General features: G+C 39.6%; 1 protein-coding gene and 1 long non-coding RNA gene across 2 annotated transcripts; one reads left to right on the top strand and one right to left on the bottom strand.

Moving 5' to 3' along the window:
• Nucleotides 1-1,845: 1,845 nt before the first annotated feature.
• LOC139480025 (uncharacterized) lies at nt 1,846-9,615 on the top strand. The gene is made up of 5 exons (XM_071263000.1): nt 1,846-2,080; nt 2,844-3,996; nt 4,162-4,324; nt 6,412-6,543; nt 6,930-9,615. The coding sequence occupies exons 3-5, from the start codon at nt 4,186-4,188 to the stop codon at nt 7,337-7,339; spliced, it is 681 nt and encodes a 226-aa protein (XP_071119101.1). The 5' UTR covers nt 1,846-2,080; nt 2,844-3,996; nt 4,162-4,185; the 3' UTR covers nt 7,340-9,615.
• A 2,591-nt stretch (nt 9,616-12,206) lies between these two features.
• On the bottom strand, nt 12,207-21,204 carry LOC139480031 (uncharacterized). Its single transcript, XR_011654381.1, has 3 exons — nt 20,873-21,204; nt 14,861-15,060; nt 12,207-13,513 (listed from the first exon to the last, which is right to left on the bottom strand). It is a non-coding gene; the product is annotated as an uncharacterized lncRNA (long non-coding RNA).
• Nucleotides 21,205-22,113: the final 909 nt, after the last annotated feature.

Raw genomic sequence — 22,113 nt, 5'->3', positions numbered from 1 at the left:
GGTCAAGGTCAGCGTTAACGTTTTCGTACAACATAATTATATTATTGCACCTGTCTCAGGCTTGGTCATATCTATATGCATGGAACTTCAAGTTTGCACGTATCTTAAAAATTCTACCACATCAAATGTCATTTATGTCAAAGCTACAGTTAGGTCACAAGTTCAGGGCAATCTTGAAGGTAATGTCTTGAATACGTTATTGATACCAGACGATATTATAAAATGAACTTATCCCTCGTGGACCAAGAGAATTACTTGGGCATATATCTCGAGTAGGTCAAAGGTCACTGTCACGACAAAATCGCTCAAAACTGTTTGTTGTTTCGCTTTCTCAAACATATCTAAAGCTTTTATCATTTCACTTACTATATACCTCCTTGCGACCATGTCCCGTACATGGAACCAGCACAGGAGTTATTCCTGGGACTTGCTGAGAAGGGTAAACTCTCCAGTGGGATTCCATAGATCGTTAGGTTTAACTAAATCAACGTCTTGGTGTGGACAAATAGTTCGTGTTTGCCTGAGGATAAGTAAAAGTAATGTAAAGGTTTAAAAATCTCTACGAAGTTATCAATATGTAGAACATGAGATTTTACTAGATATTACTAGATATGACTGTGACAACGAGACGATATGACGATGACACCCCTTTCTGTTCGAACATTTCAAGTTAAAAATTGTAGAACAGTCATATGATAACATCTTTTCCTGGTTCTTCTAGCCGTAGAAAAGGTCTAGCTTGTGTTCATATATCCGTGTTGCATCCAATTGTCATAGAGACAGACTAGCTTTGTTTTGTTTTTCAGATGAACATTTGACTTGCCTTTGCATGTATTTGTGACGGATGTCCAAGTGGGGCAGGAATCGCTCACATTTCGCGACCACCTGGTATCATTACTATTTGATTGTGAATCATAAATACATGCTCATGATAAATTTGGAATCGTACAATCGACTCTGCCTTATGCAGAGATTTCTATTGAATATGTAAAGGGTTGTTTCGCTTTATCTTCATTTATTCGTATTGCATCTATCTGTCGAAGAGAAAGTCTAGTCTTGTGTTCATATTTCCGTGTTGCATCCATCTGCGGTATTGAAAGTCTTGCCGTGTGTTCATATATTCGTGTTGCGTCCTTCTGTTGTAGCGAAAGTCTAGCCTTGTATTCATATATCCGTGTTGCGTCCTTTTGTTGTAGTGAAAGTCTAGTCTTGTGTTCATATATCCGTGTTGCGTCCTTCTGTTGTAGTGAAAGTCTAGCCTTGTGTTCATATATCCTTGTTGCGGCCTTCTGTTGTAGTGAAAGCCTAGCCTTGTATTCATATATCCATGTTGCGTCCTTCTGTCGTAGAGAAAGTCTAGCTTCTGTAAATTGCAGGTTTATCTAGATTGTATTCAAGTATCTTGTAATCTGTAAAGAGAATCTAGACATAGAGTTTGCGATCATTGGTCCGCCATAATATAGTGTGCCGGTATTCTCTCTCCTGTCAAACTGAACAAAACAAGAGTCAGCCCTATTTCTTTATGTGTCCCCGTCAATAGGTTTATGGGTGTTCCTGAATAAAGCTACAGCGCCGTTGCTGAAAACCCATTTCTTAAAGGGATGAAAAAAAGAAACAATTATTTCCCAGTGTTTGTTGTGTAATATACACAAATTCATGGTATTAAATATTAGCTTTTGTCAAGTTTGATTATTACAATGTCGGTTTATAGATTGCAGCGTCATTGAAACAGGTAAGAGAAATTTCCTTCTGCAGGAATATAATGGACTAATGTTGTTGTTTCAATGTGTCCATTTACAAGAAAATGTTCCATTCTAGGTGAACATTCACTGAGGCTGGAAGATTTCAAGAAACAACCTCTGATCCCGGAAATACTCCAGCAGTGTGTGGTCTGTGCACTGACATTGATGTAACCGTAAGTGGAACCGTCTGGTACGTCCTCAGTACGGCTTCAGCATTACGTCAAACTGTCGCCGAAGACGTCAGGCGATACCAGGAATTCCCGGCAGACTATACGCCATCCTGGGTACTGTTGGCGACGTGGGCCGATGTTGCTACATTTAACTCAGAAGACAACAAGGCAAGTTATCCAGGAGTGTGAGTGTGTTTGGTTTGACGTCGATATGAACACTATGACAGCTATAGCGGCGTGTGAGTTTGATGTTATAGAATGATGCGAAGTCATGCGGTTCGTAGACGCAGGTACCTCGTGAAACCCACGGTATGGTACCGACAAACCTATAAACCGGGATCGGAACCCACGGTCATAGGTCTAAGGGACGCAACTCTGCACTGTGTCTGGACCATCCCGATGTTTTATGAACAGTATGTAGACTTTTCACTTATCACCATAGCCCCCTCCCGGGTCTCGCAATATTGCGCACTGGCTGCCCATGATGGCGTCTGGATAAAGAACACTTAAAAGGGTGACGACCGTGGTAAAGATTTGTGCGTAGCCTATATATGGAGGAGGTTCAATGAGTAACTCAAAATATAGACGACCGGTGTAACTGGTTAACATCGAATACAAACGGGCCGGTGTTAATATAAGGGTAACGCTATTTTTCAGGGCATTATCATTTGTAGAAGCTCGAGGTGTGCCATTAACTGCCCGACGAAGGAGGGCAGTTGAAAAGACCTCGGGCTTCTGCAAATGATAAATGCCCTGAAAAAGAGCGTGATAATGGCCCGTCGTAAAGCAATATGAGGGCATTATCAAGTTACAGTGGCCCGCTGATTTCTGGTAACATGCGGGCGGTTTAATGATAAGTCTATTAGTCCATTTTAGCTATAATAGTTGATAAGTCAATTGTATTTACGCATTTCTTTTTATGTTCCTTTAGGTCGACACATTCCAGATCACCATGGCAACTGATGGCACGGCGTCAGTTGTGATACTGTTCTATGAAAGGATAGAATGGGTGTATGATAATTCTGACTTTGTGGCTGCATATCAAGGCACAGAACCCTCCTTTCGATCACAGGTAAGTTGGCACTGTTTGAAAGAGTATGAGATATATAGTTGATACAATAGTAATGCATAATAAGCATGTCGAGGTTCAGTTATGAATATGGTCGCTATTCTTGTGAGTGAGTGAGTTCGGTTCGACACCGCTGTGAACAGAATTTGAGCTATATCACGGCCTGTCAGGTTAAAATGGGAGGAAAACGCGAATCTAATCATGGAACAGTTTACACATTTGCTGAAGCCCCTAAGCATGGGTATAGTGTTGACAATGTTCACTGTCAGGGTGAATCTGGGGTTTGAATCCAAGAAAAGAGGATCCTCGCTCGATGAACTGACGCTCCTCAGCACAGCAAGTTACAATGTCCACAGACGATTGGCTCACTCTTGTCACTAGACGCTCTTCTGGGGAACAAACAGCACAATCAAAACGTCACGCCGATGGTTAGGTTTGGTTTCTGTTGCTGAATTACGCAGTCAGCAACAGTGAAGCTATATCGTGGCGGGATGTAAAGAACTACGTAGGACAATGAAGAAGAACGTGCGCTTCCAACCTGATGACGTCGTAAATTGGTACGAGGTTACTTTTGAGAGGGAAGCGTCCCGTGATTTCTTTTTTCCCATAGATGTAGCTGGGCAACGTAGATAAGCGCAATGGTGGAACGATCGCTTCCAATAGTGGGAGAGATATGACAATCCGTGTTAGATGAAATTGTGCAGCTAATCGACGTGAAAATTATGTGAACACCAAACTTTACCCCACTGTACATAAAATGGAGTTATCCGACATTGCCGAGGTCAGATTGTATTCAGGGTGTCATAATAATTTAAATACAACTAAATGCTTTGTGTATCTGAGCTGGCTGTATATTTATCTGACTTGTGACATTCACATTGTGTATCTGAGCTAGCTGTATATTTATCTGACTTGTGACGTTCACATTGTGTATCTAAGCTGGCTGTATGTTTATCTGACTTGTGACATTCACATTGTGTATCTGAGCTAGCTGTATATTTATCTGACTTGTGACGTTCACATTGTGTATCTAAGCTGGCTATATATTTATCTGACTTGTGACGTTCACATTGTGTATCTAAGGTGGCTGCTTATTTATCTGACTGTGCATCGTTCACAATGTGTATCTGAGCTGGCTGTATACATATCTGACTACATATCCGCTAATTGTGTGTTTCAGAGCGGCTTCTTAGCTGGTGATGGGATGAGGTCGTACCTGCTGCCGGGATCCAGGTCTGATGAACTCATCAACATTACTAAACTGTCTAACGTTGGCGTTGCTGGCAAATTCATCTTCCGAGTTGACTCCGACATCCTTCCCGTACACCTCCCTGAAACCACAAGTCAGTATCTTTTACACTAATGTAAAGCTTATTTTTAGTTTTTTTGCGTGCGAATAATGCGACTCAATAGAAATGTGTTTGAAGATTTCTGTGTGGATGAGAGTTAAATTTTAGTGGAAGCCTAAAACTGCAAAGGAAACTACATCTGCATAGTTATATCTATTCATATTTGATATAGAAACTAAATATGTTAGTTACACAACAATTTATGCACATGCTATTTACAATGCACAAAACCCATCTGTCCCCTTCAAAAAGAATACATTTGAAAAATAACTTTCTCCTTCTAATTGACAAATATAAGAAAAATAATTTAATTTGAAGGTGTTTGACAGTAAATATGACCCAACAATACATTTATAATTTTAAGTTTCACAACATGACTGGTTTATTACTTTCATAATTAAAGAGTCCATGAATATAATTTTATAAAATTAATTTCACGTTTACAAGTTCATAGCAAAGATTTTCCAAATTTTAACCTCTAAACCTTGCCTTATCTAATGCCTGGTCCAACTGTAAAAAGCACGGCTTCCATGACACTGCTCATGCTGTCAGATACTCGTGTACCATGGTCATTTGGCCTACCTATTAGTCGTTGCATCTTCATAAATAATCACAGAAACACGTAACACATCCTCCGTAAGGCGTATTAATAAAACACTGTCCGCTGTGAATGAAAATACATGTCTAAAGGACAGTACTGCACTGATTGTCAGTTGTCAGGAACCGATAAACTTTGCAGGAATGACAAATCACCGATATTATCATACCGAAATAAGCCGACAATATTGGCTGTCAACAGCGGTGACAACCATGCGTGGTTCCGTCCGGTCTAGCAAAGTTAGCTTTGGCGGTCGGGCATTTCGAAAGAAAAACTAGTTCATGAGTATAGGTTTGTCACTGGAAATGCTGGTACCAGTCTAGGGTCCCTATACTGCTCGAGCGGGTAATTTCCGGCACAGACAGTCAATAGTCTGCGCTGAGCAGATCTTTGTAACATCAAACACATCCGTGATGAACTGAGGCGTGTGAAAAGATAGCCTCAACAATCATTTGACCTCACACAAATCGAACAGGTCCTCATGCATGACTGGAACATCCCACCTGTTAGTGTTGCCTAGTCAGTGACGCAGGATACATCTCAAACAGAATGTTGGGAGCACGGGTGGCCCAGTCGTCTAAAGCGCCGCGATTCGCTGTGCAGACTTGCGTCCCTTGGGCATGCCAGAAACCTATGATCCCGGTTCGCCAAAATTATGCTTCAAGGATTTGGCAGCACCATACCCGTGCTCGTGGGTTTCATCGAAGTGGTAAACGCCTGAGACCTGCATCACTTCGAGCTTTCCTCCCACATTAAGCTGACACGCCGTGATATAACTGGAATACTGTTAAAAGCGGCGTTAAACCCAACTCACCCACTCACTCATACAGAGTTAAGTGACTGTATGCCTTTTCCTCTCGTGGGCACGTATTTTCTACTGCACGATTTGTGAAACCCGGTGATCGTGAACCCGGATGGAAGCATAGTGTCCTTGACCTATGTGTTCCAGATTCTACATCCGGCCCACTGGTACAAAGCACGTGCTTCAGTTGTATGGAACAATACATAATAACACTTCAATGTGGTGTATACCTACATTTGTGGTTGCGTATATACATTAAACATATGTTTTTAATTTTTGTCATCACATAGGTGAAAGAGGAATATCTTTCCTTCCACAGAGTCTCCATACTTACCAAGCCACCTCTCTACTTCACCGACCCATACTCGCCGTAAAGGGTGACTATGTATGTCGTAAAATGCCACAAACGGGATCGGGCGGTCAGGCTCCCTGACTTGGTTGATAGCATGCCATCGTTTCCCAATTGCGTGGAACGATGCTCGTGATGTCAATCACTGGATTGTCTGGTCCAGACTCGATTATGTACAGACCGCCGTCATGTAGCTTGAATATTGCTGAGAGCGGCGTTTAACAACAAACAACAAACAAACTTCACCCATCGCCAAGGCCACCCCTGCAACATCCTCTGCCAAGCATCCTGTTACGACTTATTGATTTCAATACCAATATCGCTATTTTCAGGTTCTGCACAGAGAACTACTGACACAACAACCCCAACAACAATCGCTGACAACATTACTCCAAGGTCAACTCCATCAACATCACTGACGTCTACATCAACGTCCCCGATCTCCGATACAACGCCTCATTCAGGTGCTACACCAATATAAACATTGCTGACAACATTTCCCTCCCTTTCTGAAGTGATGAAAACATGCGTGTATTTATCGTATGTGATTATCTCGCAAAATTTGTAAAATTGGAGTAGCTTTCATTTGTTATGATAATTATTATGATAATTATCATTATTATGGGTAGGTATATGATGGGTGATTCTTATTTAAGTTAATTATTTCACTGTTAATTTCGGTCTTGAAACGTTCTTTTTACGATGAATATGGATATCCCGATTGTGCCGAACTCTGGTTCATCATCGGATCCAACAATAAATACACTTATTCCATCATCCTCGCATCCAACATTATTTACACCTTCTTCAACATCGGATCTAACATCAACTGCACCTGCTTCATTATCAGATCCAACATCAACTACAACTGCATCATCGGGTCCAACATCAACTACAACTGCTTCACCATCGGATGAAACATCTACTACCCCTGTCCCATTATCGTATTCATCCACAACCACACCTGCTCGGGAAGAGAGATCGGAGAATTCAACATCCCTTCACACATATGCACTGTCAGTTATCACCCCCCATCTGGTAGGCGGCGCCTTGGCAGTGGCTATTCTGATAGCGGTGGGGGTGCTACAGATCGCCCTGTCGATGCTGTTCATACAACAATTCAGGAAAGGGTTTCAACAGATAGGACAGCGGAGAGACAGGGCTTTCGGTGAAAGACAAATGAACTTGCCAGTAAATATTGTCACATCAGGTCCTGGGTACTACCAACACTCGCTGTACACAAATGGCAAACCAAGGTGATAACATGAATAGCAGTCCATTCGCCCATATGCATTCTATCAGAGCACCGGGCAACAGGAATACCAGCCTTTTCCGCGCATATGCACATCCAGCAGGACAACATGAATATTAGCCTCTATGCACGCGTACACATCTAACAGGCCTGGGTGACAAGATGAACCTCAGCCTCTATGTCAATATACATGTCCAGCAGGCTAACGTGATATAGTACACAACATGAAATAGAAGGCCACCCTTGTGGTTTATATACAACATGGGATAAAAGATTAAGGCCACCCTTGTTGTTTACACATACCATGAAACAGAAGGCCACCCTTGTAGTTTATATACAACACGGGATAGAATGTTAAGGCGGCCTTTGTAGTTTACACACAACATGAAATAGACGGCCACCGTTGTGGTCTATATATAACATGAGATAGAAGCTTAAGGCCGTACTTGTAGGTAGTTTACACGCAACATGAAATAGAATGGCACCCTTGTGGTTTATATACAACATGAAATAGAATGGCACTCTTGTGGTTTAAATACAACATGGGATAGAAACTTAAGGCCGCCAGTGTAGTTGACACACAACATGAAACAGAAGGCCATGCTTATAGTTTATATACACCATGAAATAGAAGGGCGCCACTGGAGTTTACACACAACATGAAATAGAAGGCCACACTTGTAGTTTACACACAACATGAAATAGAAGGCCACCCTTGTAGTTAACACATACACATAAATAATCCCTAACATTTTCAGGTATTATACATATTCCCTGGTTTGACAACAAGTTTTTTTAGAAATGTGTCAGCCAAAATAATGTACATATATATAATATACCAAATATTTGAGAAGTGAACATATGCATCTTAATGCTTGGGTATCCACTTGATGTTGGAAAATATGCACACATATTCAGCTATTCTGGAAATATATGCTGCAATATCTATGCACTAAGGGAAGATGTGCATGAATATTCAGGAGAAATGGTAAGATATGAAACGACATTCAGGCGATATGGGAAGATATGCATGAAAATCAAGGAGTTGTGAGAAGATATGCAGGAATATTCAGGCGGTGAGACAAGATATGCATGGATATTTCGGTGGTATTGGAGCAGAAAGTTGTACATCCATCATATATCATGTATCAGTAGTTGACAGAAGTCAGTTACACTGCAAGTAAATGAAGTAGTATATGTATGAATCTTCTTTTTGGTGATGAAAAGGCGGTCAAGCTTCTGGACTGGATCTAGTAGACGTCCAAATTTCAAAAACATTTCCCACAGCTTTTAATAAGAATATTTATTTTAAAATTTGTCATTTCCAGTGGGCAAAATTGGTCCCTTGTCTGACTTCCTACTTTTTATAAACAAGACATAATCTCAAAGTTGCTCCATTCATATTATCCATTACCATAATTAGGCTGAGCAGGGAGAAATAATCTCCAATCATACCCATTAAGTCTTAATTGGGGCTTTTGCGCTGTAGTTGTACGCCTTGGCTATGTCAAACTGTAGATTATCTGAGACTAAACTTACTTAGATCTATTGGCGATCTGGTAAGGTTTAGTTTCTGAAAATACCTGAACTGGGCTGTGATCGTTTATATACAGTGTTTGTTTATTATGATGACTATGCTTAGTTATCTATTGTTGTAAGCCTCCTGTGACATCATCCGATTGTTCTCCAATCGGTTTAAGTCTCACAAACGAGAATGTTATAATGGGACTTTATATAATATCCCAGCGATTATGTATTTAGAACTACCGGTGATTTTGTAACATGTGAATGTCACTCACTAGAGATTTACTTTACATTAGAACACAGTGTAAACAAGGACATGTTCAGAATGGTGTAACACCAAATGATAACTGTATTCGTGGATTGAACATGAAACCTTCGCATACTGATAAACCACAATGCTTTTAAGAATCTCATCTTCTCAGTTCTTGGAAAGTTGTTTGTTACATAAAATTGTTGATAAATGTTGTTTCAGATTATGTTTTTCGGTTCAGAGGTTAGATAAAATACTTCCTCCATTGGATTTAGAACCATAATCCTCATCTAAATCACATACATTTATCCTACACGTATATATGTGTACTTGTGATTCTATTTAAACTATCGCCCTGTGAACATGTTTTTGGTTCAACTGGTTTTGTTTGTTACGTTATTAGTTTTTGCTTGTTTTATCTATTAACTCTTACTTGTTATTCTGTCCGTGTACATACATTTACAAGATGCTCAACTCGTTGCACAAAGTCATGAATAAAGATTAAATTTATACATCTTTTTGTTTCTATATTTTAGTGAGGTGAGGTGAGGTGAGGTGAGGTGAGGTGAGGTGAGGTGAGGTGAAATTGGGTTTAACATCGCGTCCAAGATTACTGCACTTCTGTAGCGACGTGCGCGTATGTGTGTGTGTTTGTGTGGCTACGTGTACTGGTCCGGACTGGTGCCCATGTATAGTGCTAGCTCAGTAGTAATAGTACTAGTAGTAGTAGTAGTAGCTGTAGTAGTAGCAGTAGTAGTAGTTATGATAGTAGAAGTAGAATATAGAGCGATATTGTTCCATTTAAAGTGATGTTTGCACCAAACTCGTAACAAAACGTTAGTTCAATCTTTAGAAAAACTGCATACGTACAGACACAGTATCTTCCCTTGTCTTGCTCTGCCCACATGTGCCCACGAGTTTGAGTGTAGACCTCCACAAATTTTGTATCGAATTCTTGTGCCGTGCTGCATGCATCCGCGAAACACCGGTTTACTGGCCTATATGGTTGTATAATTTGTCATTTAAATTCTAAATCAGCGTCGTTCGAATAAGCTCAACATTGGTATTGAAAGTCGGTTTTAGTTAGCAGACATAAAGTCTAAATTCTGAAGAAACCGTAATAGTATACATTCACCCTCATTGATGAAGGTAAACAACAAACTCAATGACATAAACCTCTGACTATTCTGTAAGAAAGCCACATCCCCTCGGTGAAGTCCTCCAAGTGCTCTGCCCTGAGATGGTCGGTTGTTGGATCCCCGGTCGCGACATACCAAAATACATGGGATGGGGTATCCATTCTATCCTCATTGGGCGAATACTATAAAACCGGTGTAAGGAAGTATTTGGAACCCCATAGTATTTGGACCTGAAACCATAGTACTATGACCCCCCGGTACTTCTTTGATAAAAAATAAATAGCAATTGGACCCCCATCCCAAAGTACTATGGCTCTTCCGTGGCTTTTGGACCCCCAAACCTAAAATAATTGGACTCTTATAGTAATTATATCCCCATAGCATTTGGGCCCCCATAGTAGTTTGACCCCATTATATTTGGACCCCAGCGATTGATACCAGCATAGTGGTTAAAATGCTCGGCAGTGATCAAAGTTAATCTCAAGTTCGAATTCTGCCAAGGCGACGGAACTCAGTGGTAGGTATTGGTTTTATATTATGCAATGGTAGGGTGCAATGTTACACTGTGATTTACAGCAGTGTCCTACTTCGTTCTCCTGATATAAGGATATAACTAATCCGCTACCCCACGCCTGGTTTGCGCCAAGGGTCAGGTTAATAAATCTGTTGGTTAAACCTCAAGTGAGGGACAGGTCAATAAATCTCTTGGTAAAACCTCTCCAGTGACGGACAGGTCAATAAACAACCTGAACAACTCTACCAGAAAGGGAAAAGTTCATAAATCTTCAGTATGGACGTCCCTCTGATCAGCAAGTATACTTGTTGGATACTCAGTAGTGAGCGGTACATCCAGACTGGCGATCATTCCACGATAGCAATGCACCCACGAAACAATAGACATAATTTACCCTAGGTTTCTAATGCAGGTGAATCTATTTGTGGTGATGCGATTTCACCTTAGTTTCTGACCTGCCATTGAAGATCCGAGGCAGCACATCACAGGTATCTGAAAATCTAAAAATTATAAAAAAGCCTCGACAATCTTAGCATTGTATTCTCCACTATATATAATGTACACACCAGGTGCTTGTGCAGGACATATACTACATGCATATTAATTATCTGTGCAAAGTTACCCAGTCGAATGGCATGTTTTTTCACTTAGTATTCATGTACAACAAGTAACTACAACTCTGTTTGCATTCTTTTTATTGAATGCATACTTTTATTACCATTCGGGAACGATACATGTAACTCACAAACCATCGCCATATCGGTCAAGTTTTAAGGCTGTATTTAGCTGTGCAAATCTCAGAAATGATGGACATCCATGTAACAACAACACCGTTTGCATTTTTGAGATTGAATGCATATTTATATGAAAGAAATGTGTTACACACAAACCATCTCTACTCGGTTAATTTGAAATCTGCAGTTAGTTGTCCACGCCTTCGACACATTTCTGACAATGAAGTCAGCTATTAAGCTAACAGGTTCAGTACTTTAGTTTAAAGTTTTCTTTAAATGAAACCTGATCACACAGCATGTTGAAAAGATTTGCATTCATCTCGGCCCGGCGTGCAGATTCACCAATCTCGTCTAGAGCACCAGCATCGTGGTAGGTATCTTGGAATTTCTGCATAATGATAACCCGCCCAGGACACAGAGTTTCAAGTAACTGCGCGTCCTTGAAGTTGTCGACTAAGCAGGAGTCAATTTCATCACAGGGAACATACTTCAAGAACTTCCTTTTGAGATGTTTTTTCCTGCTCTGAAGAGCGGTCTTCTTTCCAGGGTATGGATGCCAGTAGTATCGGTGCCCTTGACTACCTGGAAAAGGTCGCTCATATTCTCAAGATATATGGCTTCTTCAATCATTTTTTGTTGTGTTTTCCAGAGGAGAATATACGAACCATCCGAATGTGGGTTCTCCACTCTTCATTCCTACTCTGCTATAGACATGAATTGACGTCTTCAGCATTGTAGCTGCGGAAATAATCTCAATCTCTGTTGCCCAAGTACCATCAAGATCCATTTTACTTCTGCTAATATTCTCTTCCATAGGAGTGAGGGATATATCATCCAAAGATGTGCATGGGACTCCATAAACTGTGCAACAGAAGTTCGGACAATACCATGAAGACTTTGGCTTCCAAAAATTGCAAAACTTAATGAACGAAAAAGGCAGTTTCCGATTGCTTTTTCCCTTTGCCAGTATGGGCCAACTGGATAATAAAAAAGGGGGTCCTGACCGCAGTCGACCTGATTGGGTTTTGCTGATTCACAGGACGTTGTGGTATTGACATCCAGGGAGCTTTGTGTATCAGTAGGCTGCCCAACCTAACAACCTTGCTGAATATCATCCTCTGACTGTTCTGCTCACAACTTTCTTTTCTTGAATGGGAGCGCGGTTTGTTTTTTTGTACTCTGGCTTGATTCCTGGGTGTAGAGTTTGTTCCTTTCTGCTGTAGTTGACTTTTACTTCACAACTTTCGATTATTTGTTCAATTTAAAATTGCAACCATTGATAATTGTCTTCTTTTCACGAAGACGATACGTCGCTTTGTTAAGTACATCTGCTACAATGAACGGACCAGACCAGCGAGTTTTCAGTTTATCGCCTTTCCTAGAATGTTTCGTGGAATTGAACAACAACACTTTATCACCCTTCTTGTAAGATATCTTACGAGACCGAGAATTATGATGTTGGGTTTTCTGAGCCTTTGATATGTTGTATGCTGCAGTGGAGAGGCTATCAGCTATTGCATCGAATGAACGTATCCTGCTTTCTAATGCACTGACATCATCAGCTTCTTCTTATCCACTGTCACAAGGTATATCCAACTCAACAGGCAAACTTGCTTTTCTACCGTAAACTAGAAAGAATGGTTCATTCTTGGTTGACGTCTGTCGTGATGTCCTGTTGGCAAACAGCACCTGAGGAAGATACATGTCCCAGTTATCTTGCGCCTCATTTGTGTACTTAACAAGGTTGTTACATAGAGTTCTATTGTAACGTTCAGTTAGGCCCCCTGTCAGTGGATGGTACGGGGATGATATCTTGTGGTCTATTCCCAAACGCTCTCACAGCTCAGCATTCAACGCATTGCAGAATTCACGACCTTAGTCTGTCATAAGCGTCTCTGGAACCCCAAATCGACATATGAAGCGTGTGAGAATGTCTGCGATAGTTTCGGCCGACTTGTTCTTCACTGCTTCTGCTTCAGGCCATTTGGTCAGATATTCCGTGATGACAACAATATACTTGCCTGAAATAAATACTTATTACGATGAATGAAAATGCAAAATAATATGTTTCATACATATCAGACATGTTTAAATATAACACAGGATTCATATGTAATATAAAATCATGTTCCAGTTATCCCTGGCATATTATTTGACACCCAATAACCGACTTATCTCAGTTATGCACTTTATTCTTTTGAATTTCAATTAATACCACAGTTACATGGTTATCAGCAACCAAACCCCAACCCAAAATGTTTCCATGAAAACAGAAAAACATAAAGGTCTACTTAAACCAAAAAAAAGCAAAAGTAACTAGCTGACCAGTTGATATCTGTAGAAAGTTCATAATCAATATGACAACATAGTTTGCAATTTCTACTCAGACAACAAAAATCATCCCCAGTTGAGTTATAAAATCTGAGAAATCAAAACAGCAAAAGACACCTGTTCGCCTACTAGTCGATAAATGTACCAAGTTCTGTGAAGAAACATTCCAAGTTTGTTTAGTTTTACTCAGTAAACAAACCCAACCCCCACCTGAGTCTATATCCAACATATTTCCATGGAAACTGAAAAAAATGATCTGAAAAATTCCAAAATAGCAAAAGGCACGAGTTCTTTATCCATTTGATAATTGTGCAAAGGTTCGTGAAATAATATTACATACGTTTTGAATTCTACACCGGAAACGTTCCCCACCCTAATCAAGTCTATGTCCGACTTGTTTCCGTAAAAACGGAAAAAAGCAAAAGTTCTAAAAATTCCCAAATATCAAAAGCCACCAGTTTTCTATCTATTTGATAACTGTGCAAAGTTTGGCGAAATGATATTGCACAGGTTTGTAGTTACCTTACGGAAATAAACCACACCCCCACTCAAGTCCAACATATTTCCATGGAAACTGAAAAAAAAAATCGAAAAATTCCAAAATAGCAAAAGGCTCCACTTCAGTACCTAAATATTACATTCCCCAAATTTCGTTCAAACATATTGAACGGATTTCAAGTTCTGGCTTGGAAAAGAAAATGATTTCGGACAGACTGACGGACAGACGGACATACTGATCGCTATAACACCCCCACCCCCCCCCCCCCCCCCCATCATTACATGTATAAATGTAGATTTAAAATGCAGCTGCCATAAGGGTTTATATCTAAGGGAGTTCAAAAGAATAATATCGCGATAGCCAGATTTACTACAAGAAGAAAGCCTGCATGAGCAATTGTAAAATCTACGTGGTACTAGCAGGGTGGTATGCTGCAGCACCGTACTCTGCCAACGTCGTGTGTGGGATTGTTCCACATTTACTTCAGAAGTCATGCGTGATTTAATTGTTTAATAAGGACAAAGAATATACTCTTTACCTTTTGGGGTCGCTTTGATGGGACCAACAAGATCCATGCCAATCTGTACGAATGGATTGTCTTTCACTTCAATGGGATGCAATGGGAGTTTTTCCTTTCTGGGGGAAGCATGTCGCTGACATTGGTCACATCTCGAAATAAACAGGTCAGTGTCCTTTTAGGAGCCTTTCCAGTAATAACGCTGCGTGAGTTTGTGTCATCTGTAGAGAGAATAAAATATTACTTAGCACTCGTTAAGAAGAGGATATAATTTTAGTTTGAAATCTAGCATCCTCATGGGCATTCATTTTAATTAAAAAATTAAGCTCGATTTTGAAAAGGATTCAAAGATGCTTCGGCTGAAGAACTAGATATCACTTTCATTTAGGATATTGCCCTATTGATTTTTTTCAATTAAAATATTTCGATCGTAGATTCGAAACCTGATACTTTCATTTGGAACCGAACGCTTGCTTTCGAATCAACGATAGAATACCTATGAATAAAAAAAGAAACAGTAGGTTTTTCACCATTCTACCACGACGATATGAACACGAACTATCGAACGGAAATAAATTGTGCCGTATGCAGAAATTTCAAACTAATCACGGTTTATACACATACAACCTTCATGACATGGAAATTCCGATATATAGTGTAATTAACCTATCATATTTTAAATTCGGCTTGTATCAAAACGCCGCACAATCTAAAAGACTAAAGATAAATAAACATAACATAATGTAAGATAACATTGCGATTCGCCTAACGCGTACTCAGTTGTGACGTCATAGCTGTCATTGTGACGTCGCATAATTCCAAAGTAAAAACGCCATCCAGTTGTATATGTGGAATGTGACGTCACAGTGCGCACAACTTCCTGGCAAATTTGACGCAACCTCCTTACAAATTGTTTATTTAAAGGTTCAGCTTTGTTTTACCTTGATTATAATCTATTGTCACAAATATAATATTCCAACGTTTATTTGATATGAATTTTCTGTTCTGCTTGAAATTCAAAATCTGCTACCGAATGATGTTCGAACTGATATTTCCATGCACGACGGTGAAGTAGTCAAGCAAATCAGGCCCCAGGATCATGAAAAATCTTAATCTTAGCTAGTAGATTCTGTGACCTGGTTGACTGGAGGTCATCTTAAACTGACGATGTGAGACTTTGCTCATAATATGGACTGGTTTGTCTAGACCTGACTTATTTACAGCACACCGTTACACAGATGGTATATATTTATTGCTTATGGAGGTGTTAAGCAACAAACAAACAGCTTTGTTCTCAGGGCCGGCCCGCCTCTTTGGTCTAGTGGTAGAGCGTCCGCCCGGAGAGCGGAAGGTTCGGGGTTCGATCCCCGGCCGCGTCATATCAAAAGACGTTAAAAGATGGTACTTGTTGTTACCCTGTCTGGCTCTCGGCGTTAAGGGGCTAAAACAAGGACTGGTCGTCTCGGAGTCAGTATACTGTGTTTCTGAGTGGGGTATTTATGTTAAACTGCGGCATGGTACATGTATCTCTGTGAGCTAGCACTATAAATCGGCATCAGTTTGGACTAGTACAAGCAACCACACAAACACACACACGTACATGCACGTCGCTATATAAGTGCAATAATCTTGGAGGCGACGTTAAACCCCATTTCACCTCACCTCACCTCTCAGGTCCGGGGAAAATAAGCCTTTTGGGGGATATAGGTTTGGTAGTCTACAACATATGTTTATAATGTGGCGTAAAACCATACTCACTCACCCTCTGAAACATATTAACAAAGAATGACACAAAATAGCTCAGTTGTTTATCATGTCCATGTATGGCTACGTGTGATATGAACAAAATATAACATGTCATTCTTATGTCATTACATCATTGACACGAAGACTAAAAGACATATATTTACAAAAATGGTATCTGAATCAAACAAATGTATTTATTAAAAAAATGAGGAAAATATCCGCAACAGTATTTATCTTGTTTAAATGGAAAAAAATAACATCCGGGTTTCCTCAGCAAGATTTCGATGCTGTTCACATGACCTACAGGAAGACCTACTAAAGAGAAGAAGGCACTTGTCAATTGTGCGCCCTTGCGCAATTTCACTTCTTTTTTATGTTCATTTTATTCAATAAGATCTAAGTATATACTATGTCAATCCCAATTTTTTACGTTCACTTCTCTATGCAGTCGAAGTGCTTACTTTTACAATTTTTGTCAACATACATTTATCACTCTACTGCTCTGAATGTACTTATTATAAATGTATTATAGGCTTGTGGCCTCCTCAGTACGGCCCCAGGTAAAGTGAGTGAGTGAGTATGGTTTTACGCCGTTTTTAGCAATATTCCAGCAATATCACGGCGGGGGACACCAGAAATGGGCTTCACACATTGTACCAATGTCGGGAATCGAACCCGGGTCTTCGGCGTGACGAGCAAACGCTTTAACCACTTGGCTACCCGACCGCCCCCAGGTGAAGTTGATGAGGAGGAATTGGTTACCTTCAGAACACAACAATGAGTGTGTTCACGGGAGATAAGTACTCATAAAGATTTAAGTAAACCAAAAGACAGACCCCTCTACCCATCTCCCCAAAACGCACTCATTGTTGTGTTCTGAGAGTAAAACTACTAACATTGTTTTTGATAACGAAGATATTGCATTTTGCCAGTGAATATGTACTTAGAATACTTTCAATTCTAGAGTTATGTTAGCTCAATCGCAGGTCCATGATATACATTAAAGGTAGGTCAGCTATTACAAGAAAAGCTAGTGACCAGATCCCCGTAGATTGTGACATAAAACTGAAACAAAACATAGAGAGGAAAAATGTCAGCAACATCGGCTTGAAATTCGTTTTGAGTGTCCACGGTATTTTTGTATTTATCCTCTTTACGATAATTGCATAAACATACCAAATGGAATGCTCTATATTTTTAACGTATGGACACAATCTGCACACCACGGCATGTAATGTATAACTTTCGAAATAAAATATAACTGTGATTTGATCAGTTTAATTAGATAGATAATTGATCAAAAGCGAGAAAAACGTTTCCAATCTCTACTGAAATCAGGTTGACCTTCTCTTTATGTTCAACACAGAAGATGAGTATGAGAAGATACGCAAAAAGACGAACGAATCACACTTTGGCAGATCATGAAGACACCCAAGCCTCTAGGTGGAGATGTCAAAACATTAAGGAACAATTGAAAATATGAACTTGGTTTTCTTGTTTTCATTGACGTGTTTGATCACCAGGACATGGGGCGTTTGTATGATATATAAACGTGTGTCTACCTGGTATTAAATTAATGCCACAACCTCGTCCAATAATCATAAGAAATCTCTGCTAAAAGCAGAATTGTTTGTATGACTATTTTATATATGAGTATATCATAAACATGTGGACATAACACACGTGGAAAATGTGTACGACAGTGTCATAGTTTAAGTTTTTCGTAGACATTAATGTGAGATACGTGGATACTTATATATACATGGGCCGTAGTATAATGGTTATATACTTGTTTGTATTGTCGATATATGTTAACACAGGCATACATGTGAATGATAGTTTAATTTCATGCCTCGCTTGCTAAGGTGTCACGCACGACTGGCTGAGTGACTCAAACAGAAGTCTATTCGTCAGCGTATGAACACAACGCTGACGCGAAACTTGACATTCTGGCAGATTAAGCTAACGTGCTTGTGTGTAAAGCGAGAGACAAACTTCTTCTTTATGCATGCCAGACTGTCCGTGGAGCTAAGGGAGTGAGGAATGTATATCTTCTGTGACATGAACAGTGAAACGTATACAGAAACCAATGTCATCTTCTTTCATTATGAAAATGAGATACACAATGTATGTATTTGTTTATTAAATGCATTTGTAAAGTAAACTTTATATCCTAAATAAAAACTTTATGTGTCATAATGTGCGCGATATGTCAACAGAATTCTTTTTCAAATGTAATTGAAATTTTGAAATGAAAGTAAAAAGTTTCATTTGTGCACAAAGTGTGGATTAGTATTCTTTTGCCATCCTTTTCGTCCTGGGATCCATTTGACAACTCAGCCATGAACCTTCAAAATGTTGCAATCCTTAAATTATTTGAGAGGAAAGTAGGCCCTAGGCAGTCCAAATAGTGTTATCCGGGTGATGAGTATTTTTTATACATACGTGCGTGTACGTGTGTGTGCTCTTAATAGTCAAGAACATTACCAGTTTTATAGTGCTAGCGTGCCTCAGTCTCAACATGGATACCCCAGTACTTATTTATCACCTTAGTGTAGGGTAACAACAAGAACCATCTTTTAGCGACTTTATGTATGACGCAGACGGGGATCGAACAACTGACCTTCCGGTTTCCTGAAAGACGTTCTATCCAGCTGGACGACGGATGTGGTCTTTATCTAGGCCTAACTGTAAGATAATCTAAGGTATATGGTATTATGTCTTTGGAAAAGTGATGAAACCTTTTTCATGTTCAACAGAAATCGTTGCAAAAAGCAGGGTCGATTATACGATTCTGACTTTATCCTGAGCATGCATCACTATCAAATAGTGATGATACCAGGTCTTCGCGAAAAAGTGAACGTATCCTGTCCCACCGTGGCACCCGTCACAAACACATGCACGGGCAAATCAATTATTCACCTCACAAAAAACATCTATCCTATCTTCATTGTACGTTAATTTCTTTATAAACATAATTTTGGGACATACTTTATTGATGCAATATCACCGATTCAGTAAATGTTTTTAGACAGTATAGTTGTTAACCTCTATTTTGACTGTCCTCAACACCCGGGGATCGATAGACTTGAGGTTTATATGACCATTTTTCTTTACGACATTAGATTAATATCATTTTAACACCTTAAAAGTACCGACCTCTTTGGATAAAAAGAATGTGACAGAGTGCAAGACTCAACTTTCTAACCTGCTGGATATTAGTATGTATACACTCATATTTGATGGTGGCTAAAATGAAACCAAAAAGATATAGTTATTCGATGGTGATGTGATACATACAAAAATTGCCATCAGATGCATTACATCATGCATTTTAATAGCATTAAAAAGACAGTCAAGCTGATACGATCGTTGTTTTGAGACAGTGTTGACTAAGTGTCCATCAACCAGGCTACAAAAAAGTTCATATGTTGTTTCACGAAGCTTTTCCTTTTGATAAACTCTTTACCAATGTTATATTGATACTTGACAGAATCATTCTTATAAAACATCCATGAATGAAACTGCTTCAGGGAATATGTCTAAAAGACGTGTTGTTAACTCCGGAATATGTACCACACCTGGACATTTAAAGTATTATGTATGGTGCCTGCGAGAATCGGACGTTTCAAACATTCCCTGCAAATTTCAGGGATTATACATTTTCCCTGATTTGACATATTCCCTGTTACATACACACTCAAAGGATGGCCTTCTATCTCATGCTGCATATAAATATAGAATACTGAATGAGCTCTCGTGTAATACCCATTTTATGAAACGAGTGAATAGTTGCGGTATCTGACGAGCAAAAGCTTTTATAGGTGTCATTTGACTGAGATGTTTAATATTCACTTGGTCTCTGACATTATATGACATTAACTTAAGTCACTTTCACCATCTAATGTCATAGTTTCACTTATGTCGTTAAGAAGTTAATGCGAATCTTTTTTTCTGAAAACAAGTGTAATGGTTTCGTACTCGCATTACTGCCGCTAAACATTCTCAATCTGGTGTTTATGTTACGCTACTTAAACTTGAGAAATGATCATTAAAATAGCCTATCAGGTGTTTGTTTCGTACAAGACAAACCGATAAGGCAAGCGAGTGTCTTTGTGGTGAGTAACAAGCATGCAGATTACTGATTGAAATATAAGCTATTTTCAGTGAAATGTAATAGCTGATATCACGTAATCGAGTCACGTGATCATCCCCTTTTTGATCACCAAATACCCATACACATGTGGCAAAAACCGGACAGCTCTTGATGTATGGTGAAAAACATACCCAAATAACACAGTCCAGTGTTTCCTCTGTAAGTATGCCACTGTTGGTACTATTACTGGTATTCCCTGATCTGGGTGTGGTAGGGGGCGTTACTGTGGTGCATCCGTGAATACCGTAGGTGCATTTACCTCGAGGAATGGAAAGAAACACAAATATGTTATACCTGTATCTGCGCCAACAGTTTAAAAATGTAGTGAATTGCCTGAGACACATACCTGAACAATGCACATGAGTTTACAAGCTGCCTGAGACACATGCCTGAACATTGCACATGACTTAACATGTTTCCAGAGAAACATAGCTCAACATTACACATGACTTTACGTGTTGCCTGAGACACATGCCTGCACATTGTACATTACTTTACATAATGCCTGAGACAAATACCTGAACATTGTACATCACTTAACATGTTGCCTGAGACACATGCCTGAACGTTGCACATAGTTTTACATGTTGCCTGAGACACATACCCGAACACTGTACATCACTTTACATGTTGCCTGAGACACATGCCTGAACACTGGACATCACTTTACATGTTTCCTGAGACAATTGCCTGAACATTGTACATTACTTTACATCTTGCCTGTGACAAACCTGAATATTGCACATGACTTTACATGTTGCCTGAGAAACATACCTGAACATTGTACATCACTTTACATGTTTCCTATCGCACTTACCTGAACATTGTACATCGCTTTAAATGTTGCTTGTGACAAACCTGAATATTCCACATGACTTTACATGTTGCCTGAGACAAATCTGAATATTGCACATGACTTTACATGTTGCCTAAGACACATACCAGAACATTGTCCATCACTTTACATGTTGCCTGGGACAAACCTGAATATTGTACATGACTTAACATGTTGCCAGGGACAAACTTTTATATTGTACATTACTTTACATGTTGCCCGAGAAACATGCCTGAACATTGTACATCGCTTTACATGTTGCCTGAGACACATACCCGAGCATTGTGCATCACTTTACATGTTGCCTGAGACAAACCTGAATATTGCACATGACTTTACATGTTGCCTGAGACACATGCCTGAACAGTGTTCATCACTTTACATGTTGCCTGAGACACATGACTGAACATTGTACATCACTTTACATGTTGCCAGAGACATACCTGCAAATTGTACATCACTTTACATGTTGCTTGGGGCACTTACTTGAATATTGTACATCACTTTACATGTTAACTGAAACATCTGCCTGAATAT

The sequence above is a fragment of the Haliotis cracherodii genome, unplaced genomic scaffold (assembly GCF_022045235.1).
Source record: "Haliotis cracherodii isolate W230 unplaced genomic scaffold, xgHalCrac1.p SCAF_4, whole genome shotgun sequence".
Taxonomy (NCBI): domain Eukaryota; kingdom Metazoa; phylum Mollusca; class Gastropoda; order Lepetellida; family Haliotidae; genus Haliotis; species Haliotis cracherodii.
This window is presented reverse-complemented; position numbering and strand designations above follow the sequence as displayed.